The sequence below is a fragment of the Phalacrocorax carbo genome, chromosome 20, assembly GCF_963921805.1.
Source record: "Phalacrocorax carbo chromosome 20, bPhaCar2.1, whole genome shotgun sequence".
In the NCBI taxonomy this organism is placed as follows: Eukaryota; Metazoa; Chordata; class Aves; order Suliformes; family Phalacrocoracidae; genus Phalacrocorax; species Phalacrocorax carbo.
Window position 1 is genome coordinate 8772211 of NC_087532.1, and position 18973 is coordinate 8791183.

Here is an 18973-nt window from a genome sequence, read left to right on the forward strand (position 1 = left end):
CAACTGCAGACTGAGAAACCGCAGGTCCAGCGTCAGCCCAAGCACTCCAAGAAATCAAGATCCCGTCCCGTCCAGGGAACACAGTTATCTGGGGCAGTGCAAGGACAAGACACAAGGACAAGGCAGCGCCAGACAAGCTGACAACGGCAGAACAGAGGAGCGCAAACAAGAAGTAAAAGTACAAAGCAAAAAGGTTGTTTTGGCTTCCAAGCCATTATTTGGCTCAAGATATTTTTTTACAGAAACTCTTTACTGCTTCCAAGTAAAACACCTCAGTGGAAATAAGTACATAACGTATTAGGGAAACTTGAAAATCTTCTCGTTATCTGTTCCTAAGCCTCCTTTTGCACACTGGCCAAGGAAGCGGCAACTGGCCTGTTTCACCCTGATAGACTATGGCTGCCTGAGTTATCAGCGTCTTATCTGCCACGCAGCAGGCAGGAGAAACACTAGAGCAGAGGAACTGATCACGAGGCGTGCGTAAACGCTCACACGGGGCCGAAACGAAGGAAATCTGGCTGCAATTAACAGAATTGCCGTTTCTCCGTGTTACTCCTAAGACGTGACAGCATGTGGAGGAGCACTTCTGTTTTAAGAGTAACATGGCCTCCACGCATTCAGCCTCTGTGGTTTTGGTGAAAAGAGTTATTTTAAAAGGGCACTCACAACTTAAAGGTTTTACCTAGATCTTCCTCAATCCCCAACTGCAGTTTCTTCCCCTCCATCTTTTCTATGTCTTCGTCGTTAAACTTGTACCACTCGCCCGTCTGTGGATCCTTCACGTGGGCGATGTAGTGCCCGGAGTACGCGCTCACGCCACGGTGTATGAGGACGGCACTGAGTTCATACACGTAGACGCTGTCTGGAAGGAAAGCGGCAGTTATGTAGCACTCGGGATGAAAAACAGCACGGATCTTTTCTTTCCTAGCGCTTAATGTTTTTGCAAGGCAGCAGACAGAGGTTGCACTTGAACTTGCATCTCTCCAAGACCTCACTAAGTAGGTTGTAGCTTTCACAACCCACTTAGTGAGGTGGTTATTTGAAACACGAGCTTCAAACAACTCTTGACATAATTTTCTGACAAAAAGGGGATTCAAAGGAGATCTCCTCTCATCTGCCGGGGGGTGGCGGGTAAAATTAACGAAACACAGTGCACAAAACTCACTTTTTTGTTCCATAAAAGGCTCCATGTCAAGCAGCTCGGAGAAGCCGATGTAGGTGTTCAGCTTTTTCTTATGGCCTGTTTGTCTGTGCAGAGGTAAAGCTTCGGTTCAGGGGACAGCAATAACAGCTCACACCTCAAAATAACTCCCCTTGAAACCCACCGAGCACCCCCAGAGAAGCTCACGCACGCACTCAATCCTCCACCTCTCAAACCAACCGAGAGAGCAGAGCAGATGACTTTCCAAAGAGCTTCCACGCAACCCAGGGCGCTCCTGCTTTTCCGGCACACGCTCCAGCGAGAGGCTTACCTGTCAAACACGAAACGCATCAGCTGCAGGTTGAGCGTGCAGGGAAGACTCAGCAGCCTGATCTTCCTCGTGGCGTTCTGCTTACTCTGACAAGTTTCACAAAAATAACGATTGTCCCCTTCTAGTTTTTCTTCCTGAGCGGGGAGGGGAGGCAGAAAGAAAGGTCTTGAGAACAGGTGACCACCGAAAAGTCAAGCAGTCCGAGCTACTCAACAGCTGAGGACTGAAAAGCACACAAGTTATTTAACCATTTAAGTCTCTACCCGGCTGCTTTCCAAACTAATCTCTTGGTTATAAACGCACACTAATAAAGGCACTTTACAGCGTGGCCATAGTAGGCTGCTCCCGCTTTAAGGATAATTTTAGTCTGAATCAAGGATAATTTTAGAGCGAATCAAGCCCTGTTCTCAGGTCACTTACAAGACCATCAGGTTTGCTCTCCACTTGACTGAGTTGGTTTATACTGAGGGTTATGGAAAAAGAAAATAATTAAATCGCCCTTTTACGAGCTCACAGGGACGAAGTTAATGTAAAGCCATGTTTTAGCCTGGGAACTACAACCCTCTTGCGCTCAGCCACGCAAACATCACTGTGTAAGAGTCACTGTCTATGCCTAAGTAGATCCAGTGGCAGGATTAGGCCAGAGGAGAGAACTCCCAACTGCCCTACCTATGCAAGGTCACCAGGCTGTTTCCTTTGAAGGAGGAGCAGACAAACCTGAAGTTCACCTTTCAGAGGACTTTAACACATGTACACAAGCCAGTCTTTTTCATAGCAGACCTTCCGCAAGCAGAGCAACCGGTTTGCTGAGCGCATCGGTGAAGCTGCTGCCCAACAGCCAGCCAGCTCAGGTAGCCACGTCTCAGGTTAGTTCTGTCCTAAATATTTTTAGTTGAACACACAACCTCAAACCTTTAATGTGCTGGATCTTAAAGTTAAGATCTAGGCAAATTTTCAAGTGAATTAAGAACACTTGCAGCTGTTCCTGCAGCTATTCCCAGCCCTCCCTAGTATTTTTGAGAGCATATTTTAGAGCGGGGAATGTCTCCTGTTGCTATGCAGATGAGCACCGATATAGAGAACACAGAAAGCAGCTATTCTCCAGTGCTACACATGACAAAGCACACAGGGACTTTTTGTCAGACTTTGAGGACTTTTTCCCAACTTTGCTGGGAAAGTATTTAATCTAAACATGTGACTTCCAAGTGCTTTTTAAAGCCATAACACGCGCATGTGCTATGCTCTGGTTCAGAGCCACTCCTTGCTTGCATGACTCAATCCTCATTTTCTGGGTCTGCAGAAGAAAAATATCGCCTTTTGGATGCATCTCACCAAGACAACTTGGTCGCTTCGCTCCGATAGAGACCTCAAAGGCTGTTAATTGAAGGAAGGAATTAAAATGCCTTGGTAAGAACAGCAGGACTCAAAAACCAATGAGCTCGTACCTTAAGAAATTCCGTTATACAGTCTGTCAACTGCTTGTGCCCTTGGATGTTTAACTCCAGCTCATAAAATTTAGACACGAGTTTGGACTCCCTGCCACACTGGTTGCAGCTAGGATTAAAGAAAAAGACAAATGCACATGAGGACGGTTCACTGGTTCACGTGTCTGAACTCCCCAGCTGCTAGTGAACTACTCCCGGAGCTACAAAACCAGGAGAAAAAGTTGTTTAAGCCAGAATTCACATGGTTCACGCCTCTACACCACAAACACTCTGAAAAAAGGTGGTAACGAGAGAATAGTATCTACCAGGAAAATCAGGAACACCCGCTTACAACTCGCATACATCATTTGGTATCATTTTTGAGCTGAAATCCACAGCTCAGGGAATGCAGGAATGAAAATACAACACCCCAAGTACTCTGTTTTCTGGCTGCAGGACTTCACATTCCATTAACTCACTTGCAGGCTTAACTGGTAAATTTTGATTAAGGGATTACAAGCAGCTGGAGAACTGCAACCCCACCACGCACACAGAATCGGGAAACCTCTAGAAAAAAAGCTAAAGAGTTTTTTTAGAAAAGCTGAAAACCTCTTACAACGTGCTTCGGCAGAAGCTTACCTGCCTGCTCCAGCTGTTAGGAGGGATCTTACCCCGCACCCCAACTTCTTCTAAAAAGTTTAAATATTTCCAGAAAAGTTCTTCCCAAATACTTACACCGTGACATAGGCATACTCTCCACAGAACTGCTTTTGCACTATGTTTCTGACATCTGGGTTTTTTTGTTTGGATAAAGTATCTTCCAGCAGGGACATGAACAGCTTTGAGAACTCCTGAGCATCCTAGAAGAGAAATCCAAGTCCATTAACAATATGCCACAGCACAAAGGCCAGTCACAACCTTGCCGCTAATTTACTGCAAATTACCCGGAGCCCTACACACAGGCTGCACGGAGGCTCCAGCGTGCACTGAATAGAAAAAAAGACCAGTCAGAAGAACTAAAGAAAAAGAGGAATTTGTCTAAAAGGAGCGCGAGGCCCCCAGCGTGAGACCACGGCATGAGCTAACCTGGCTCCCGGCCAGCCGCGCCGGGTGGTTTGACTTCTGCCCTGTTCCTCACGGGGCTCTGGAAGGGAAAAAAAAAAAACCCCAACCTACTCCTGCAGAGCCTTCCATCCCCTTAACGCTCATTTTTCAACATGCAGTATGCAATTCAAGCTGTCACTGCTTGCATTATAGGTGAGAAGAAAAATAAAAACACTCCCAAAAAATGAGAAGCTGCCCTGTGGATTCACCCTTTCCTGCAAGGCTTGTGAGCTTCTCCACACTTATCTCAGGGCCTTCCTCTCCCATCCTCACTCTCCTCTTCGGAAAACAAATGGGCTTTGGCCTCTCCGAGCTGTGCTTTGCTATCGCCGGTCGGTAGTGACCGCTTCCTTCCCCTCCCCATCCTCCTGAGGAAACGCACGCCAGCGCTCGGGCTCTTCCTCCAACAATCTCCCTCTTACTTCTCAAAGTGCATTTTCAAGCCGTGCCCCTCTCCTGAGCTGTCTTTGGCCACAGCCCTGCAGGATGCATCTGGGGCACTCACACCTCTCTAACCGTGCCTCCTCTGCCCCACATACTCACATCAGACCTTGGCTGCCACTCGGTGACCCAACAAAATATCTTCTCGCCCTGTGAGGGCCCTTCAACCCCCACCGAACTAAGTATCTCCCTGTGCTGGGAGGAGCAGCCCATAAAGCACCTGCAAAAGGACCCTCCTGGCAGCTTCAGCTCCCACCCTGAGTCCCTGTCACTCCCTGGGCTCCTCTTAATCTCCCACAGGGCCCTGAGCACTGCTTCTCCCTTTGTGTTTGTGCGGAGTAGCAAATCCCAGCTCAGAGGTGCAAAAATAACATAAAAGGGCAGTTTCACACTGCTTTAGAGAAGGTAATTACTCAAAGGACACGCCTCAAACCTACCTGCTGCTGTCCTGTGTCCAAGCCCAGCGCTTTGACGAACCCAGAGGGGTCAATGTATCGCCTTTTGCTGTTCTGCAGCAAGGCAAACAAGTACTGGAGGTGTTCACAAATGGTCTGAGGCTCATAGTCTGGTAAAAACAACAAGTTGCACAAGTTACAGCAAGTAATTCAACGCAAGAGATAACTGTTCCATGTAACTCGCTTGTTCTTTCTTTGTGTGGGTAAATTTAATCATTCGAAATTGATTTAATCATTAGAAATGTTTTTTTAACACTGTTTTAAGTTATCGTGAGAACTGAAGCCATTCATGTCAGTGATGACAGTGAAGCCCCAGCGCAGACCAAATATTATAGAATCATTTAGGTTGGAAAAAGACCCTTGAGACCATCAAGTCCAACGATAAATATCCCGCAGTGCCTCGACCGAGCTGCCAGCGAGGTGTTTAAGCAGCACGCGCCTGTTACCCTGTAGCAACAGCTTCTAATTTACCCTAAATGGTGAGACACCGCTTAAAAATACCATAAAAACAGGAACAGAAGAAATCAGGTGGCTGCCCTGACCCAGAGCGCACCCACGGTACCCTACCATACACACGGGAACATCAACTGAGGCTGTTGTGGCCCCTGTGTCGAGCGCAGCTCCATGGTAGCGCAGCTCAGCCAGAACCCACATGCTTCCCACCCCCCAGCACCATCACTGAGCTGGGAACCAGTTTGGGAAGCGGCCCGGCAAGAAACAAACTCAAATTGGATTTTTCAATCAGATCAGATCACTCCAATTTAAGAAGTAACTCGGGTAAAGGATGGTTTGTTCCTAAAAACCAGGTGATGAAAAAAGAGCCGAGCGGAGATCAGGCAAGTGGTTGTAGCTTCACCCACCAATTCTCCTGACAAATGCTACCCCAAAGCCGATGCCAGCGTGTAAAATTTTAGAAGAAAATGAGCAAACCCACCCACCTTTGTCTTTCGGGATGCCCTCTCCAGCCACGTACTCGCTGCAGGTGGTGGGACACAAGTAGAGGGCTTGTCGCAGCTCCAAGTTAAGAAACCACATCTGCAAGAAAGTGTTCACGTAGCACGTGGCGCCGAGGTTCGTTAAGCCCACGAACGCGTTCTGGCGTAAGAGAGAAAGCAACAGTCATCACTCGCCGCTGTGGAGGAACAAGCAGAAATCCAGCAGCTGGGGGAGCCGCTTTACGACTGTTTGTCGGGAAAGTGCCGCTCCGGCATCGGACAAACAGCCGCATCCCAAACTCCCCGGCTACAGGGGGACACAGGGCGTCACCTCCCCATCTTCCCCTGGGAAAGGCAGGGGGTGCTTTTCAGGGGGAGGTGGGGGGGGCTAACCTTCTTGCGGCGCTCACAGTTGGGGTCATCGATGTTGTGGAAACTGTTCTCGTCTATCTCGCCCAGCCAGACGTGCTCCCCGATGCCCACCAGGCAGTTGGGGTTCCCCCGGCAGTTCCTCCTGTAGAACCAGCACCCACCCCCACTGTCACCCCGCAGAAGGGACGGTGCTGTCCCACATTGTCCCTTGGGGTGGGGGCGACCATGGGGGATGAGGACAAGGGTGACCCCAAAACGCTAAAGAGCGTGAAGGGAGTGGGACAGGGGTCCCACAAAACTGTGGTTAGAGAAGAACAAGGAGATCCCAAGGGATGGAGAACTGGTGGGGGGAAAGAGACCCCAGGGAAGACTGCAGGAGCCACAGAGTCCCCTATATCTGGAGAGCCAGGTAGAGGGATCCTCACAACCCTGGGGGGGCTCCCCTACATCTGGAGAGCCAGGCAGAGGGATCCCCACAACCCTGGGGGGGCTCCCCTACATCTGGGGAGCAGGGAAAAGGGGTCGCCCACAACTTTGGGGGGGTCCCCTACATCTGGGAACCTATGGAGAAGGACCCCCCAGAACTCTGGGGATTGGGGGTCCCAAACAAAGGAATACGGGGGAGTCCCCACCGACCCTGAGGGACCCGGGAAGGGTAGGGTGCTTCCCCAAACTCAGGGGAAGGGGGGGGAAGGGGGAGGAACGTGGGGCCGCCCCCAGCCCTGGGGGGGTGAGGGCCCCGCAGAAGGGGACCGGGGAGCCCCCAGACCCCAAACGCGGGGCCGGGCGAGGGCGGGGAGTCCCGGCGGGGGCGGGGGGGGGGGGGTCCCGGCGGTACCGGCAGGCGCCGCGCTGGCAGGGCTCCAGCCCGACGCGGTAGGCCGCTTCGATGTGCTCCTGCGCCACCGCCTCGGGCGGCACCGTCTCGGTCCAACGCCACGCCGCCTTCTCCAGCTGCAGCCGCGGCGCCATCGCCGCCGCCCGGCCCGGTCCCGGTCCCGGTCCCGGTCCCAGCCCTGCCCCGGCCCCGGCCCCGGCTCGGTCCCGCCCGGCCCCTCCCGCCGCCACCGCCGCCGCCGCCGCCGCCGCCGCCGTCAGGGCCGGTGACGCTACGCGCGCGACGCGCTGACGGGCGCGAGGCGCTGACGGTGAACGGCCCGCGACGCGTGCGACACGCCTAGGGGCGGGGCCTGCGCGCCCCGCGGGGGCGGGGCCCGGGGAGGGGTGGGGGCGGGGTGTGTGTGCGCGTTGTGCCCCCGCCCCGCCCCCGTGCCACCCCGCACCCCCGATACCGTACCCCTCTACTCCCATACCATACCCCCATACCCCCTGCACCCCCACACCATACCCCATACACACCAGCACCCCCATACCCCCCTAAATCGTCACTATACGCCCCCCCGTACCCCCCAGACCCCCATATCGCACCCCATGCCCCTCCCTGCACACCCACACCATGCCCCCTCATAAACCCTCCACACCCCAGCACCCCCGTACCCCCACACCAAACCCCCCCACCCCCATATGATATCCCCTCTATACCATACCCCCCACCATAACCCCCCCCACCCCATACCATACCCCCCTGAATCTTCACACATACATAACCCCCCACACCCCCATACCATATGCCCCCAGACCCTCAAACCCTCCACGCCCCCATACTGTATCCCACCCAATCTTCACCCTACTGTCTCTGGACCCCCATAGCATATCCCCCAGTCCCATACCCCCCACACCCCCATACCATACCCCCCCACCCCTTGCCGCACCCGCATACCATAACCCTCACCCCCCACACCATACCCCCCCACACACCCCAACACCATAACCCTTCCATACCATACCCCCCATTACCCCCCCATACCCCCCCGGCGGTGCAGCCCCCCCAAACACAGCAGACACACTGGTTCTCTCTCCTTTAATAGCTGTCCCCGCGGGGGGTCCCCGCCAGCACCCCGATTGTCCCTCGCGCCCCCACCCCGCTGCCACCCCGGGGGGGCACCCGGGCGGCCCGGCCGCCCCAGCAGAGTTTCAGGGAGCCGGTGGTGGTGGTGGGTGTAAACATTTTTGGGGGTCCCGGCCCCCACCCCCCGAGTCACCCCGGGGCAGCGAAGCACCGTTTCCTCCTGGGTTGGTTTGTGGTTTTTTTTTGGAAAATAATAAAATTGGCCAAATTCCCCCCAAAATGTATTTTGGGGGGGGTTAAGAGGGGCAGGGCGGGACGGGGGAGCCCCCCACCGCGCCGTGCCGCAGGTCGATGGGGTGCCGGGGGGCCCCGGCGGGTGCCAGCGCCAGCCCCCGCAGGCACCCGGTGATGCCGGAGGTGAACTTGCCGGCCGTCAGGCTGCGGGGGTCCGGGGCGCCGCCTGCGGGGGGGCGCAGGGGACATGGGGGGGCGCGGGGGTGAGGGGGCACCCCCTGCGCTCGCCCAGTGTCCTGCCCCGTGTCACCTGCCCGTGACCACCCCACCTCCCAGCAGGTGTCCCACCCATGTCCCACCCACGTCCACCCCACGTCCCACCCCATGTCCACCCTGTGTCCCATCGTGTGTCCCATCCTGTGGCCACCCCGTGTCCCATCCCATGTCCTGCCGTGTGTCCCAGCCCCTGTCTGACCCTGCGTCCCATCATATGTCCCACCCTGTGTCCTCCCTGTGTCCCATTCCATGTCCATCCCACGTCCCATGATGCGTCCCGTCCCATCCCGTGTCCATCGCACCCCTCCTCCCATGTTCCATCACATGTCCCCTTCCCGTGTCCCCATCCCATGTCCCACCCACACCCCATCGGATGTCCAGTCCTGTGTCCCCTCCCATGTCCTACCCCTTACCATGTCCCACCCCACATCCCCTCCCATGTCCTGTCCTGGGTCCCATCCCAAGTCCCATCACGTAACCCCTCCTGTGACCCATCCCATGTCTCACCCCGTCCCACCCCACGTCTCACCCCGTGTCCCACCCGTGCCCCTCCGTGTCCCCCGGGTGCCACCGTACCCACGTAGATGCTGCCCTGGGTGTTGGCCATGACGTTGGCTCCCGGCGACTCCCCACTCACCGGCTCCTCCCCATCCACCTGCAGCCGCCCGCGCCGGCCCTCCCTGCACAGCACCGTCAGCACCGCGCCCTGGCCCACGCCCACCCCGCCCCCCACCCTGTCCCCCCACCCTGTCCCCCCACCCACCTCGTCACCATCACCCGGTGCCACTCGCCATCGTTGACGGGGTCTTCGGAGACAATGGTGGCCTCGCCACTGCCCAGCTGGTAGCTGCAGGGGTGACACTGGCTCAAGCACAGGGGGCACCCGGGGGTGACGGGGGCACCCTGGGGTGACAGGGGGCACCCCGGGGTGACACCGGGTCCCCCCGCTCACCTGAACACCAGGTGCCCGTCCTTCAAGCCGAGGCCGATGAAGTCTTTGGCTTTGCCACCCTCACGGGGCTCCTGCGGGTGCAGCGGGGCGGTGAGGTGGGGGGGCACCCTGACCCCTGCCCTAAGTGGGCTCAGCACCCCGGTCCCCTCCCTGGTGGTGTCCCCCCCACCCCGCTCACCGCCCCGTGCCACAGCAGCAGCCCGTCGGCGCTGCCCGTCCGCAGCTCCAGCTCGATGGTCTCGGGTGCCTCGGGTGGGCTGTAAGGAGAGGGGGACGGCTCGGTGGGTGCAGCACCCCAAGAAGGGTGCAATGGCACAATGGGTGCAGCACCCCGAGACGGGTGCAACGACCCAGGAAGGGTGCAAAAGCATGATGGATGCAGCACCCCAGGAACGGTGCAGAGCCCCAGAAGGGCGCAGCACCCTGGGAAGGTTGCAATATCTCAGGAAGGGTGCAAAAGCACGATGGATGCAGCACCTCAGGAAGGGTGCAGCACTCTGAGAGGCTGCAATGCCACGATGGGTGCAGCACCCTGGGAAGGGTGCTGAGCGGCATTGGGTGCAATGCTGCGGGAAGGGGTGCAGCACCCCGTGAGGGTGCAATGCTGTAGGAAGCGTATGCACGTGTGCGCACCATGGGTGCGGTTTGCGAGCAGATGCGTGCAGTGTGCTGGGGGGCTCCTGGTGCAGCACCCCAGGAAGGATGCAATGCTACGCGTGGGGGTGCAGCACCCGGCTCAGGGGTGCCCCGTCCCCAGTGTCACTCACCCGCGGGGGAAGAGGTGACCGGGCAGAGCCAGGTAGGAGCCGTCCCGGAAAGCAGCGCTGAACTGTCCAGGGGCGTCTGCGGGGTGGGGGTGGGGGAGAGGGGGAAGTGAGGAGAGCCACACCCAGCTGCCACGCCCACGGCATTGCTTTTGGGTGCAAAAAGAGGGAAAATGGGTGCAGGGACCTACCGCCACCCCCGCTGCCTTCCTGCCAGTCCTGCTCCAGCTCTGCCAGTGCCAGGTCTGCGGGCAAGAGGGGGTTGGGGCGAGGTGGCACGTGTCCCCCCGCCACGTCCCCAGGTATCCCCCCCCGTCCCCCCCATGGTCCCCGACTCACTGTGCTCGCAGTAGGGGCCGGTGTAGCCCGGTGGGCAGAGGCAGGCGTTGCCCTTGCAGGTGCCGCCATGCAGGCAGGGGTTGCGGTGCAGGCAGCGGTCCTCCTCCCGCTCACAGCGCGGCCCTGGGGACACGGAGGGTGACACTGGGTGACACAGGCGGGTGCGGGGTGGTCACCAATCCCCCACTCGCCTGCCGCCCTGGGGTTTGCCCCTGCATGCACACACGTGTGCAAGGCGAGCATGGATGGGAGGAGCGTGTGTGCACAGCATGTGTGCACGCACAGCACCCACGGTACATGCTCCTGCACGCCATGCACATGTGCAAACGGCACACACATACATGCACAGCAGATGCACGCGCACAGATGCATGCGTGGCAGATGCACACACGTGCAAACTGCACCCAGTGCATAGCATGCATACAAGCATGCCAACTGCACACACCACACGCGTGTGCAGCATATGCACAGCAGGTGCACACAGTTCATGCTGCGCACACATGTGCATGCGGCAGATCCATCCACTTGCAAACCGCACCCATGGTGCACACACGTGTGTATACACCAAGGGATGCACACACGCATGCACAGCACATGCGCAGCAGGTGCACCTGCTTGCAAGCCGCATGCATGCACACGCAGCGCACGTGCACACGCGTGCACAGCACATGTCCCTCTCTGCAACACACATCCGCGCACAGTGCACACCTGCAGAGCACACTTGTGCACGCACAGGGTGTGTGCATGCACCGCACACGTGCACAGGCAGCACACGTGCACGCCCGGTGCCCGCGCTTGCACGCGCAGCGCTCAGGAACACAGAGCACACACGCGCGCGCAGCGTGTACGCATGCACACAGCGCACACGCATGCATAGCAAAACCACAGCGCGCACGTGCAAACTGCACACTCTTGCACGCCCAATGCCCACCCCGCGCACGTGTGCACACGTGTGTGAGCATGCCACATCCCTGCCAGACTCACCGCCGAAGCCGGGCGGGCAGAGGCAGCGGTAGGCAGGGCTGCCGGCAGGCAGGGGCAGGCAGCGGCCCCCATGCAGGCAGGCAGCCTGCGGGCAGGGCGAGCTCTGCCTGCACTGCCCCACGCCCCGGCTCCGCAGGAAGCTGTAGGACAAATCCACCTTCTTCCCATTGATGGAGACCTGGGGGGACACCAAGTTCAGGGAGGGGGTGTCAACCCCTGACACCCCCCAGCCCCCTGCCGAGGGGACCCAAGCGTCCAGGACGGGGTGGGGGTCTCACCTCTCCGATGCAGCCCCGGAAGGAGGCGTTGGTTGGGGGGTGCAGGGGGGGTTCGGTGCCCCCCAAGTAAAGGGGGGTGCGTAGGTTGAGACCTTGGCTCTTGCCAGGTGAGGAGCGTTTCACCGGCGTGGCGTCATCCACCACCAGTGTCCCATCCTTGTGCACCCGCTCGGCCATCACCCGGTGCCAGCGGCCAAGTGTCACCGGCTCGGTGCTCCGGAGCACCGCCGGGCCTGTGGGGATGGGTCGGCGGCATCACGGGGGGCTGGGGGACACCAGGGGATGTTGGGGATGCTCAGGGACCTGAGAGGTGACCTCGGGGGTGCTGGGGGACTCCAGTGATGCTTGGGGATCCCGGCGTTGACAGGGGACCCTGGTGACACCAGGGGACCCCACTGATGCCCGGGGACACTGGCAATGCCTGGGGACCCAGGTGATGGCAGGGGACCCACATGACACCAGGTGACTCCAGTGACGCCGAGGGAGCCCCAGAGATGTCCAGGGACCCTGGCAGTGCCTGAGGACCCCAATGATGCCCAGGGACCACCAGTGACACCAGGGGACCCCACTGATGTCTGGGGACCCTGGCAGCACCTGGGGGCCAAAGAGATGCCTGGGGACCCCAGTGGTGTGACAGTGATGCTTGGGGACACTGGCAGTGCCTGAGGACCCAGGTGATGGCAGGGGACCCCAGGGAAGCCAGGGGACCATATGGTGATGGCCAGTGGACCCCAGTGACACCAAGGGACCCCACTGATGCCCTGATACCCTGGCAGTGCTTGGGGACCCCAATGAGGCCAAGGGACCCTGGTGACACTTGGGGACCCCAGTGGTGCTGGGGGACCTCAATGACACCAAGAGACCCCAGTGACACTTGTGGACCCAAATGATGCCAAGAGACCCCAGTAATGCCAGGCCACCCCACCTATACCCGGCATCCCTGGTGCCACCAGCCCCCCACGCGGCACCACCAGGACCCCCATCACCGCGCCCGCCTACCTGAGCCCAGCTCATAGCGGAACTCGAGGTGGCCGCCAGCCATGGCCAAGGCGACGAAGTCCTCGACGGGGGCGGCTTTGCCGGCGCTGAAGAGCAGGAGCCCGTCGGGTGCCAGTGGCAGGAACTCAGCCTCCACCCGCAGCTCGTGGTGGACGTTGGTGAGGGGCGGGTAGGAGACAAAGGCGCCCGCCTCGCCGAAGGACGGCACGCTCACCGCCTCGCCTGCGGCACCCCCAAATCAGTGCCTGGCTGGTGGCACCCCATCCTCCGTCCCCACGGCGCCCAGCTCCCCAGGATGGCACCCCATCCTCCATCCCCATGGTGTCCAGCTCCCCGGGGAGGTCCCCAGCCCTGTGCCCGTGCTCCTGGTGTGGTCCCCAGCCCCGTGTCCGAGTCCCCAGCGTGGTCCCCAAACGCCACCCCCATCGTGCCCACCTCCCTGGGATAGCACCCAATGTCCCACCTCCATGACGCCCAGCTTCCCAGATGGTACCTAGGCCTTTGTCCCCATCGCGCCTGTGACCCCAGGGTGGTGTCAGCCCTGTCCCCATCTCCCCGGGGCAGTGCCCAGCCCCTCGTCCATGTCCCCAGGGTGGTCCCCAGCCCCATGCCCACGTCCCCAGGGTGGTGTCAGCCCTGTCCCCATCTCCCCGGGGTACCCTGCAGCCCGTGTCCCCAGGGCAGTCCCCAGCCCCACGCCAGCCCCGCCCCGTGTCCCCGGCTGTGCTCACCCTCGGTGCACCTCTCCCCAGCCTTGCCCAAGTGGCAGCGACACGTATAGCCCTGCCCGTCCGGCCGGTTGACGCAGGTGGCATCAGGCCCACACGCCTCTGTAGGGTGACAAGCCGTGAGCACCCGTCCAGAGAGGGCCATCGGGGTGACCTCCCCACGGGGTGGGCACCCACCTGGGTGACAGTGCAAAGCCTGCGAGTACTCGCAGTTGCTGCCGGTGAAGCCGTGGGGACAGCGGCAGATGTAGGTGCCGCTCTCGGCGTCCTGGCACACGCCGCCGTTCTGAGGAGGGGGTGACATGGGTGTCAGTGATGGGCGGTGATGGGTGGCGATGGGGGGGCATCAGCCACAGCCTCACCTGGCACGGCCGGTCCTGGCAGGTGGGACAACTGGTGACACCGTGAGCCTGCAGGTCCATGTCCCCAAAGGCCACCTCCTCCCCTTGGATGCGGAGCTGGCGCACGCAGCCTGTGGGGAGACGGAGATGGCAGAGGGGGGGTGACACGATGCTCAGCGTCCCCACCCCGCTGCCCCCCAAAAACCCATCGCTCACCTACAAAGCCGCGGCTGAGCCCCGTCTTAGCCACGGCACTGAAATCGGGGTACCCGCCCAGGTACAGCTCCTCGTTCAGATCCAGCCCTTGAAACTTCCCCTGCGGGCACAAGTGGGTGGGCACCACGTCCAGCACCCTGACCTCCACCCAACACACATCAACCCTCCCCCCAAAAAAATACCTGGGAGGTCCCGTTAACTGGGGGGTGCCCGTCCAGCGCCAGCGAACCCCGGGTGAGGTTGCGGAGGAGTCGGACGGTGTGGTACTCGCCCAACCGCAGCGGCGTCGGGTGCCGGATGGTGGCCATGCCTGAACCGGCATCAAACCTTATTTTTGAGGGGAACAATGGGTGTGAGAGGGTGCTGGTACCCATCTACCCCCACCCCCAGCACCTACTCATGGGTCTCACCGAAATTCGGGGCGGCCACCCACCAAACCAAAGGAGATGAAGTCGGCACCGCTGTTTTTCCGCTGCCCGTTGTAGAGGAGAAGCCCTGTGGGGTGGCAGTGGGTCAGGCAGGATGGTGCCCACCGCAGGGGGGGTGTCACATCCTGGGGGACCCCAAAATACCCCCAGGATGGACAAGAAATCCCCCATAAAGTGTGTGGGGGGGCTCAGTTGAATAGAGAAGGAGAACTGAAGGAGGGAGAGGGCAGGATGGATGGAGGGATGGAGAGGGGAGGGAGGAGGAAAGGATGAAGGTGACATGGGGACACATGGGGACATGCAGGGACATGCGGGGTCCTGTCAGCGCTCACCGTCAGCAGCGTCAGGTCGGAAGGTGATGACGATTTCAAACCTCTTGTAGGCGTCCTTGATGGTGGGCAGGGGGAGGAAGGAGCGGGGCGTCTGCCCGAAATAGGGGACCAGGCGCTCTGTGGGGATGGGGGAGTCAGGAGGAGTGGGGGTACATCGCCCCCACATGCACCCTGTCCATCTGTCCATCCATCCGTCCTCACCTCGGACCTTGAGGACGTAGTAAGCTGTCTCCTGGCCGCGGCGGTTGGCAGCGGCACAGGCGTAGACGCCGGCATCCTCGTGGCGCACGGCCGGCAGCGTCAGGACGTTCCCCTCCACCCTTGCACCCGCCGGCAGCTCCCCCTCCAGCTGCGGCAGAGCGGGGTGGGGGGGTCAGCACCCATAGGGTGCCCCCCCTCCCCTGCACCCCCGTCCCTGCACCCGTCCATCTCACCTTGCTCCAGGTGATCTCCGGCACCGGGAAGCCAGATGCCAAGCAGGGCAAAACAGCTGCTGAACCCACTGAGACCTCCTTCACCTCCGGCTGTCCGGCGATTTGGGGGGCGGCTGGGGACACACGGAGGCGTCACCACCCTGCGGTGATGCCGTGCATGTCCCCAGTTCCGTGTCCCTGTCCTCACCTTGCACGTGGAGGATGACGTGGGACTGGACGGTGCCCACGGCGTTGGTGGCGGTGCAGCGGTACTGGCCGGCGTCGGCCTGTTCTACCCGTTCGATGGTGAGGATGCCGGCGCGGACCAGCACCCCGGGTCGGATACGACCCCCCACTTTACTCCAGGTGACGTGGGGACGGGGTTCGCCCAAGCCCAGGCACTCCAGCTCCACTGCTGTCCCTGCCAGCACCGTCTGCACCGCCGTCCGGATGTTGATCAGGGCCCTGGGGAGAGCTTTGGGGGGATAGTAGGGTTTTGGGGTACCCCTTTGGCATGGGGAGGCATCATGGTTCAAGGTGTGAAAGGGAGGAGTGAGAGATGAGGGAAATGGGGTGCTTGTGGGCATAGGGAGAGATTGGGGGTCCTGGGGTGCCTGCAGGCATGGGGAGAGGTTGGAGGTATTGGGGTGCCCATGGGCATGGGGAGAGATTGGGGGTGGTGGGGTGCTCATGGGTGTGGGGAGAGATTGGGGGGTACCCAGGGTGCCCATGGATGTGGGGAGATGAAGGGTATTGGGATGCCCATGGGCATGGGAGATTTGGGGGTGCCCATGGGTGTAGAAATAAATAGAGGGAATTAGAGTGTCCATGGGCACAAATAGGGGGTATTGGGGTGCTCATGGGTTCAGGGAGAGATGGGGAGTACCAGGGTGCCTGTGGGTGTAGGGAAATGGGGGTACCAGGGTGCCAATGGGTATGGGGATGGGTCAGTGGGTGCCCCGGGTTTGGGGAGATGGGGTGCCAGTGTTTGTGAGGGACAGATTGTGGGGTGCCCACATGCCCCTGGGCACGGGTGCTGCTCCTACCCTGAACGGTGAGGGTAGCCCTGTCCTCTGCCTGCCCGCCCGGGGCGCTGGCCCGGCACACGTACACCCCCTGTGCCCCCCACGTCAGGTCCGGCATCCTGTGGGGACACAGCCGGTGTGGGGGACCCTGCGGGGGCAGGTAAGGGGATCCCCGCAGCCCTGTCCACCCCCCCTCCTTACCGCAGCACCCCGTCCCGCACGCTGTGGATGGGGGGCAGCTCCCCACCGTCCTTCAGCCACTCCAGACGCGCCCGGGGGTCCCCCGAAACAGTGCAGGCGAATTCAGCGGTGCTGCCCACCCCCTTGACGAGGCTCCCCGGTGTCACCCGTACGGTCAAGGGCCCGCCGCCGGCATCCCCACCGTCACCGGCATCACCTGGGCGGGATGCAAAGCCCTGATGGTACCCGGTGGCACGGGCATCCCCGGCGCATGGCGTCCCTGGGGTGAGGGAGGCTCACCATGGACGACCACGTGGGCAAAGGTCTCGGCGGTGCCGACGCGGTTGGTGACGCGGCAGCGGTAGGTGCCGGCGTCGGCAGGCAACGCTGGGCTGATGCGGAGGAGGCTGACACGGTGGATGGCGCGTGCTGAGAGGCTGCCGTTGACCTTGTCCCATGCGTAGAGGAGCGGCGGCGTGCCATGGGCCAGGCACTGCACCTGCAGCGCGTCGCCAGAGCGCACCACGGTCTCCTCCGGCAGGCTGGTGGCATACGGCGGCGCTGTGGGAACAGCCGGTACCATCAGTGACTGGCCGCAGCTGGGATGGGGCAACGAATGGGTCAATGGGGGAAGGAGGGCATCGGTGGGAGGGTGTGGGTGGAGGCGGAGGTGGGCGTGTGTTGGAATGGACCAGAGATGGGATCAATGAGGAAGAGATGGAGAAGTCTGAGAGATGGGCATGTGCTGGGATGGACCAGGGATCATAGAATCACAGAATCACTAAGGTTGGAAAAGACTTCTAAGATCATCGAGTCCAACCCCCAGCCCAACACCCCCAGGCCTCCTAAACCATGTCCCCAGGTGCCACGTCTGCACGTCTTTTGAACCCCCCCAGGGATGGTGACTCCCCCACCTCTCTGGGCAGCCTGTGCCAGGGCCTGACCACTCTTGCAGTGAAGGCATGTTCCCTGATATCCAACCTAAACCTCCCCCGACGCAGCCTGAGGCCGTTCCCTCTCGCCCTGTCACTGGTGACTTGGGAGCAGAGACCAGCCCCCCCCTCACTCCAGCCCCTCTCAGGCAGCTGCAGAGAGCGAGAAGGGCTCCCCTCAGCCCCCCCTTCTCCAGGCTAAACCCCCCCAGCCCCCCCAGCCGCCCCCCAGCACACTTGTGCTCCAGACCCTGCCCCAGCCCCGCTGCCCTTCTCTGGACACGCTCCAGCCCCTCCAGGCCCTTCTTGTCCCGAGGGGCCCAAACCTGAGCCCAGCATTCGAGGTGGGGCCTCCCCAGGGCCGAGCACAGGGGCCCCATCCCTGCCCGGCTCCTGCTGGCCACACCAGGGCTGACACAAGCCCGGGGGCTGGTGGCCTCCTTGGCCACCCGGGCACTGCTGGCTCATGCCCAGCCGGCTGTCAGCCAGCACCCCCAGGGCCTTCTCCGCCGGGCACTTCCCAGCCCCTCTGCCCCAGGCCTGGGGCGCTGCCTGGGGTTGGGGTGACCCAAGGGCAGGACCCGGCACTGGGCCTTGTTAAACCTCACACAACTGGCCTCGGCCCATCGATGCAGCCTGTGCAGGTCCCTCTGCAGAGCCTTCCTGCCCTCCAGCAGATCAACACTCCCGCCCAGCTTGGTGTCACCTGCAAACGTACTGAGGGTGCCCTCGATCCCCTCGTCCAGATCATTGATGAAGATATTAAACAGAACTGGCCCCAGCACTGAGCCCTGGGGACACCACTTGTGACCAGCCACCAACTGGGCTTAGCTCCCTTCACCACAACTCTCTGGGCTCGCCCATCCAGCCAGGTTTTACCCAGCAAAGAGCACACCCATCCAAGCCATGAGGCATCAGCTTCTCTAAGAGGGTGCTATGGGAGAGTGTCAAAGGCTTTACTAAAGTCCAGGCAGACACACCCGCAGCCTTTCCCTCACCCACCAGGCAGGTCACCTGGTCATAGATCAGGCTGGTCAGGCAGGACCTGCCTTTCATGAAGCCGTGCTGGCTGGGCCTGATCCCCTGGTTGTCCTGCACGTTCCTGGTGAGCTCAGTCAAGATGAACCGCTCCATAACCTTCCCCCGTACCGAGGTCAGGCTGAGAGGCCTGTAGATCCCTGGATCCTCCCTCCAGCCCTTCTTGTAGATGGGCATCACATTGGCAAGCCTCCAGTTGTCTGGGACCTCCCATTACCCAGGACTGCTGATAAATGATGGAGAGTGGCTTGGCGAGCTCCTCCACCAGCTCCCTCAGTACTCTCGGGAGGATGGATCCACAAAGGAAGGGATGGATGGAGGGTGTGAATGGAAATGGAGAGGTGGATGTCAGCTGGGATGGATGAGTGACGGGTGAATCCACCAGGAAGGGGTGGATGGAGA

The 18973-nt window shown here is 60.2% G+C and overlaps 2 protein-coding genes across 7 annotated transcripts in view; both read right to left on the bottom strand.

Annotated features, from left to right (window-relative positions):
- USP48 (ubiquitin specific peptidase 48) overlaps window positions 1-7251 on the bottom strand; it is a 30224-nt gene extending 22973 nt beyond the window's left edge. For 2 of the 3 annotated variants that reach the window (XM_064470441.1, XM_064470438.1), the window contains exons 1-9: window positions 7042-7251; window positions 6225-6345; window positions 5835-5991; window positions 4879-5006; window positions 3632-3756; window positions 2918-3026; window positions 1473-1606; window positions 1166-1248; window positions 683-862 (exon numbers count right to left, since the gene is read on the bottom strand). In XM_064470441.1, the coding sequence (XP_064326511.1) occupies window positions 683-862; window positions 1166-1248; window positions 1473-1606; window positions 2918-3026; window positions 3632-3756; window positions 4879-5006; window positions 5835-5991; window positions 6225-6345; window positions 7042-7175 (1171 nt within the window). In that variant the 5' untranslated portion in view covers window positions 7176-7251. The remainder of the gene's footprint in view (window positions 1-682; window positions 863-1165; window positions 1249-1472; window positions 1607-2917; window positions 3027-3631; window positions 3757-4878; window positions 5007-5834; window positions 5992-6224; window positions 6346-7041) is intronic. The other variant, XM_064470440.1, reaches the window with a different exon arrangement.
- An 859-nt stretch (window positions 7252-8110) lies between these two features.
- The window catches only part of HSPG2 (heparan sulfate proteoglycan 2), a 38796-nt gene continuing 27933 nt past the window's right edge, over window positions 8111-18973 (bottom strand). For all 4 annotated transcript variants that reach the window (XM_064470434.1, XM_064470436.1, XM_064470435.1 and 1 more), the window contains 24 exons: window positions 16902-17162; window positions 16623-16818; window positions 16443-16540; window positions 15605-15871; window positions 15418-15530; window positions 15185-15332; window positions 14984-15100; window positions 14634-14718; window positions 14406-14550; window positions 14224-14323; window positions 14029-14138; window positions 13844-13952; window positions 13670-13768; window positions 12939-13160; window positions 11940-12172; window positions 11662-11839; window positions 10678-10800; window positions 10530-10583; window positions 10342-10417; window positions 9753-9831; window positions 9575-9645; window positions 9386-9469; window positions 9199-9302; window positions 8111-8572 (listed from right to left, as the gene is read on the bottom strand). In XM_064470434.1, coding sequence (XP_064326504.1) covers window positions 8409-8572; window positions 9199-9302; window positions 9386-9469; window positions 9575-9645; window positions 9753-9831; window positions 10342-10417; window positions 10530-10583; window positions 10678-10800; window positions 11662-11839; window positions 11940-12172; window positions 12939-13160; window positions 13670-13768; window positions 13844-13952; window positions 14029-14138; window positions 14224-14323; window positions 14406-14550; window positions 14634-14718; window positions 14984-15100; window positions 15185-15332; window positions 15418-15530; window positions 15605-15871; window positions 16443-16540; window positions 16623-16818; window positions 16902-17162 — 3236 coding nt within the window. In that variant the 3' untranslated portion in view covers window positions 8111-8408. The remainder of the gene's footprint in view (window positions 8573-9198; window positions 9303-9385; window positions 9470-9574; window positions 9646-9752; window positions 9832-10341; window positions 10418-10529; window positions 10584-10677; window positions 10801-11661; window positions 11840-11939; window positions 12173-12938; window positions 13161-13669; window positions 13769-13843; window positions 13953-14028; window positions 14139-14223; window positions 14324-14405; window positions 14551-14633; window positions 14719-14983; window positions 15101-15184; window positions 15333-15417; window positions 15531-15604; window positions 15872-16442; window positions 16541-16622; window positions 16819-16901; window positions 17163-18973) is intronic.